The sequence below is a fragment of the Arachis hypogaea genome, chromosome 14 (genome assembly GCF_003086295.3).
Source record: "Arachis hypogaea cultivar Tifrunner chromosome 14, arahy.Tifrunner.gnm2.J5K5, whole genome shotgun sequence".
Classification (NCBI taxonomy): domain Eukaryota; kingdom Viridiplantae; phylum Streptophyta; class Magnoliopsida; order Fabales; family Fabaceae; genus Arachis; species Arachis hypogaea.
Genome location: NC_092049.1, coordinates 137,336,639 through 137,342,638, shown reverse-complemented (window position 1 = coordinate 137,342,638; position 6,000 = coordinate 137,336,639). Strand labels below are relative to the sequence as shown.

Below are 6,000 nucleotides of genomic sequence, written 5' to 3'. Positions count from 1 at the left end.
ATTAAGCCAACAATATAATATATATTGACTACTAACTACTATTTCCATAACAAGGTGGTAAAAAATATATCTGGGTGCCTTTGGAGACGGCAGCATCCATGGTTTAAATGATGAAGTATTGTCACATATCATACCATTTTTAGCTTAGCAACCCATGTAAAATTCAAATCAAACCATCAAATTTTGCTCATCTAAACGGTTACTTCCTGAGGAAAATAACTGATCTATAAAAAAGTATTTAATTTTTAAAATTTTGTGAAAAAACAAAATTTTATTATTATTTTTTTCATAAAATCTAAAAAATAAAAAAATTGAAAATAAAAACGCACCCTAAAGTTCTCGTTTTTTATGGTAAAATTTTTATATAAGAGTTTGGTTAATAAATGATCAAGAATATCCAAAGAGAGAGTTTTCAATGATATTTTTTTTTGTGTGTGTAGTTAATGTTATTAATAAATGTATAAAAATCATCAAAAGTTAATCTTTTGGTATCCTTAGTTAATCCCTAATTTTAAATTTATCAGCTTGATTAATTACTGAGAATTTTAGTTAATTGAACACTTGTAATTAACACAGAAACTAAATCCCAGATGGAGTAATAACATTGAAGACATGTGAAATTAAACTTGAATTTCCAGGAAGAACAGAATGAAACAATGAAAGAATAAAAAAGAAACTAAGATCTCATCACATCAACTTTACACATATATAGAAGCAGCAAACTTTTGCAGTGATATGATGCACCTAACATTAATTAATAATATATATAACATATAGTATATGATAAATACTATAATGTTACTAGTGAGATAGATATACACTTGTTGTAGCTAGCATCAAACTTTTGCTGATTTGATGAAATTACATCTTCTCCTAGCTTTAATTTCACTAGAACTGATGATGATATATATAATTAATTAATAATTATATGTCACAAAAAGTTGAACCATACATTCTTCTATATCTTCTTGATTGTTCTAGAAGAACTTGGCATCGGCAGTAATAACTTTCTGATCTTGGCAAGCAACCTCTTCAAGAAGCCACTTCTCAAGCAAAGAGAATGGCATCACATCTTCAATAATCTCAGGCTTGCTTTCATTTTCTTGAAAAACATTGTTCTCATCATTAGGAGACAAAGATTGATGAGAAAACTGATCATGATCATGATCATGATCTGAAGTAGTTGTGGTAGTTGTAGTTGTTGTAGTAGTAGCGTTTGATGAGTAATCCAAAGACTCCAAACCAAACAAGGATTCAAAGGTTTCAGACAACTCAACACTGTTATCATTGCTACTACTTCCTCCTGATCCCTTTGAAGCTGTGTCACCACCATTAACAACAAAGAAATTGTTGTTTTGAGTAGTCAAAGATGAAGAGTTTGTTCTTGAACACTTGTTATTTGTTCCTGGATGATGTGTAATCGCTTTTGTTGAAGATGAAGAACAAAAATTATTATTATTACTATTATTATTATTGTTCTCCGGTGAAAGGGCTTCACTGAGGGCTCTTTTCGCCATGTGGATATCGGTTTGGAGCCTTCGCTCCCATTGGCCTCGAACCGGAATCGAACCGGAATAATTCGTTCCGGTTTCAATTCCGGTTCCAGTTCCGGTTCCGCCGAAGTTGCAAACTCCAGAACTAGGAGCTTGCAACTTCTTGAGCTTCTTCTTCAGATGCGTGTTCCAATAATTCTTTATATCATTATCCGTCCTTTGTGGTAGGTATGAAGCAATTGCAGCCCATCTGCATCCATAAATTCAATTAATTAATTAGCCATGTGAAAATATATCCAAAAAAAAATAATAATAAATATTAATAATAACTAATTAATTAATTACCTGTTTCCTAAGAGATCTTGAAGATGGATAATCATCTTTTCTTCTTGTTCAGTGAAGTTACCCCTTTTGATTCCAGGCCTCAAGTAATTAGTCCATCTAAGTCTACAACTCTTGCTACATCTTGATAACCCTGGAAAAATTAAAGTGGAAATTAATTAATTAAAGTTTAAAGCCCACTAATAAGAGCCAACAAAAATGAACCTTTTTCAGATCATAGTGCTAGATATGTATATATGAACATAAAATTAATATTAAAAAAAATTAATAAATACCTGTGTTGGTAGGAACAGCCCTCCAATTGCCAGGACCATGTTCTTGGATATAAGAGACCAAAATGATATCTTCTTCAGGAGTCCAAGGACCTTTCTTCACACCTTCTTTATCACAACATGGTGGTCTTCCCATGTCTCCTTGTTTTCTTTTCCCTTCTTTCTTCTTCAATTCTTAGCTTATGTGCACTCCCTCCTCAATAATTATAATTATGTATGTATTTATGTGTGTATATATCTCGGTCGTTTTCCTCTCCCTATCACTTGCTTCTTTGTGATGATCTATCTATCTATCTATGTGCTACTTCTCTATGATATATAATATATAACCTCTTTTTCTTGGTGTAAGCTAAGGCAAGTGTCCAAGGCTAAGGAGTGCTTGGTGTACATATATAGCAAAAACACAAAGGGGGTTAAATTGCTGGGGGTATGACTTTGGAGGTGGTGTAACCGATATCCCTTACATTATTTTATTATATATTTTATTTATTTATTTTTTTTAAAATATAATTTTAATATAAAATAATTTTAAACGAATAAACAAATAAATAATGATATATCAACAAAAACCATTATTTTTTATATTAACTATATAAATAATTATTTAAATAGAAAATGTTAATAAATACTATAATCCTTCTAGAAAAATAATTAATATTAATATAATTTTTTTTAGTATGGTGTAATAAAAAATAAAAAATTGAGAGTGTTGAGGTGTGTGAGGATGTTGACTTAATCAAGTAAAGAAGAGAGGAAGGTGCTCCAAGGTCAAAAGTTGACAGCAAGGGCATTAAAGTGAAGGGCAGGAAGGGCCAAACCAAATTATTCACCTCTGTGTCATAGTAATAGTAATAAGTAAATAATAATAATAAGAATAATAATAGTGGTAATAGTAATAGGTCTAATGAAAACCGCGTTGCATTGAATGTGGGTTGCACTGGGAAAGCCATATGTATCTCAGCCTTTAAATGTCTCTAATCCCCGGCATGCCATTAATTGCTACAATGAGGATAAAGCTGACTTTTGCAAAGCCTAATCACCTCTTCCATTCTAGGGAATAGATCATCACGTAGGATCTGCTTACTTACCTAAAAAATCTCATGTAACCAACCTTATTACCCATTAACTTTTAGGGTTTTGCAAATATAAGCTATGTATCTTCATTTTTATATAAAAAAATTACATGTTTTTAGCTAGATTTAATGGGTATGTATTTGTAGGAGCATTTAGTTATTTATATAAGAATTTGTTTAGGCACTTGTTATGAGTTTTTAAGAATATTAAGGAGTTTATGTTTAATTTGATTTCTAAAATTTGAAGTCAGATTTAAATTTATGTCTAAAATTTTAATTTATTCAAATTGAATTTTTTATTTTATAATAGTAGTTTGTGTTAGTTTTTAAATTTGTTATTTGTTAATGATCTATTGATATAGTACATTAATTTATTATGCTGGATAAAATAAAATAATATCGTTTTATATTAGCATCTAATTTTTAACAAAAATAACATCTTTTTATATAAATATATATTTTTTTCACTAATCATGGTCATAAAATGAGATGCATTTTATCCTATTAGTGTGAAATGAGAACATATTTTTAAAAATTGGACACTAATATAAAATAATATCATTTTATTTTATTCAACATGACAAATTAACATGCTAAATTAGTATAGGAGTAACAATTGTAAATCTATTATATCTATTATATATTATTAATTTTACAATTAAAATGTGTCACATGGTATTTTTTTTTATTACAATTGAAATTAAATATTTTTCTCTAAAATTAATGAATTCTTCCTCATCATTACTAATTTTACAACTAAAATGTGTCATATATTACTCCCTTATTGTAATTGAAATCAAATATTTTTCTCCAAAATTAAAGAATTCTTCTCTCCTCCCTACTAATTTTACAACCAAAGTGTGCTACATATCACTTTCTCATTATAATTGAAATCAAATCTTTTCCTCCAAAATTAAAGAGTTCTCCCCTCCTCCCTCTTCCTTTCTCTATCTCTCTCATTCCTTCAATCACTCTATCTTTTTTATATATCATTATTAATGACTAATTACAAATTTGACAATAAAAATGTATAACATGACATTCTTTAATTGCGTTAAAATTAAAATTAAAATATACCTATATTATGTATCATATATCATATATTACTATCTATAATTTACTAACCAAATGTGTCATATGACACTCTCTTATTAAAATTGAGAGAAAATATTTTCTTCTAAAATTAATAAATTTCCTTCCTAAATTCTCTCATCCACCTCTTTCTATTTTTCTATTTCTCTCTACCATTTTCACTCTATATTAATTTATATTTTATATTAGTAATTTGACAAATCAAAATATGTCATTCGATATTTTTTTATTATAATTAAAATAAAAAATTTTCTTCTAAAATTAACAAACTCTCATTCTCATTATCTATTTTTTCTACCTTTCTGTTCTACAAAAAATAAAATTAACAAAATAATATAATTCAAATAATAATATTTATTATTATTCATACACTAGCTCAACACTTGGGCCAGGTCCAAATAAACCAAAAATGCCCAATCCAAAGAATTGACATTTGCTATTCACCGACCTCCTTATAAGAGGAGGTCGGATCGAATACATACTCCACTCCAAAGAAGTTGGGATCGAATAATAACTGGCAGATAACACTTACTCAAATAATTAACTGCCCCTAAAATCTCTCAACCCACTTCCAGGAGCCATATCTCAACTTTTCTAAGATAAAGGAACGGTTATCCACCTTAAAAGGTGGAAATATTCCAACGGTGGTTATTGGTTCACCACTATAAATACACTAACAACCCTCAGGTATCTCTAAGTTCCAATACTCTCCAAACCTGCTTAACTCCTTGCTGACTTAGGCATCAGAGTGTCTTTGCAGGTACCACCCCCACTCTGTCATACACACAAGTTGGACGGTGGCTCTCAGACGCATACCAAGTCAGAGACCACATCCTTCTGACGATTGGGCTAACCTTACAAGTCTAGTCCATTAATCTTCGGTTACATAACGTAACAATTATTATATACATATTTTTTTAGTTTTTTATTTAGTTTTAAATTCTTACCATTTATCTTTTCAATAGATATTTTCATTTCTTTTTTTTTCAAATATTTATTACATATAATTTGGAGAGAATACTAATGTTATAATTAAAAGTTAGAATCAAGATTTAATAGTTTAAAAAATTAATTTTGAGTTAATTTTATAACTATCAATATCATTTTTTATGCTAATATCTAATTATATTTTTATATACACAGAGAGAAAAATATTATTTTTAATTAGTAAGTATAAAAATTAATTATTTTTATTTGTGTAACAGACTTAACACCTAATAAAATGTAAAAGTATACACGTTAAATTGTTTTAAATTTTAGATAAAGAATGTTAAATTAATTATTAATAAAAATCTAGACTTTTTCATATAAAAATAATAACTAAAAATCTTATTGTTTAATTTATCTACAGAGATATTGTTTTTTTTAGTCGGAGATTTTTGTCAACCTACGATTTTTTTTTTTGTAAAAGTAGTTTGATTCTATAAATCTTTTGTGTCATGCATAATCTATATTGTCAGGACAAATAAAGTAGATCGTAATTTTAAAAAATTTATATTCCCGTAATAACATTACGGATAAAAATACTAGTTTACAAATCTAATTTAAGTCATTTAAAATTTCAAGAATCAATTTAAGTTCAACTTTAAATTTCAAGAGGTTAAATTGAGTATTTTTTTTTTAATATTAAGAATAGACAATTTTTTTTATGTTTTATCCTAATGGCACATGTATACATTGGTTAAAATTAAAGTATAAATGAAAAATAATTTTTTATTTTTAATGTAT

The 6,000-nt window shown here is 27.8% G+C and overlaps 1 protein-coding gene across 1 annotated transcript; it reads right to left on the bottom strand.

The window, feature by feature from the left end:
• Nucleotides 1–613: 613 nt before the first annotated feature.
• On the bottom strand, nt 614–2,799 carry LOC112744490 (transcription factor MYB30). The gene is made up of 3 exons (XM_025794146.3): nt 2,111–2,799; nt 1,839–1,968; nt 614–1,743 (listed from the first exon to the last, which is right to left on the bottom strand). Exons 1-3 carry the CDS (start codon nt 2,241–2,243, stop codon nt 978–980), a joined length of 1,029 nt encoding a protein of 342 aa, XP_025649931.1. The 5' UTR covers nt 2,244–2,799; the 3' UTR covers nt 614–977.
• Nucleotides 2,800–6,000: the final 3,201 nt, after the last annotated feature.

Coding starts and splice junctions, on each gene's coding strand:
- LOC112744490 (XM_025794146.3), bottom strand. CDS start 2,243: ATGGGAAGACCACCATGTTGTGATAAAGAAGGTGTGAAGAAAGGTCCT. Junction 1,969..2,110: donor GGCTGTTCCTACCAACACAG/GTATTTATTAAT, acceptor TAATTTTTCCAG/GGTTATCAAGATGTAGCAAG. Junction 1,744..1,838: donor CAAGATCTCTTAGGAAACAG/GTAATTAATTAA, acceptor TTATGGATGCAG/ATGGGCTGCAATTGCTTCAT.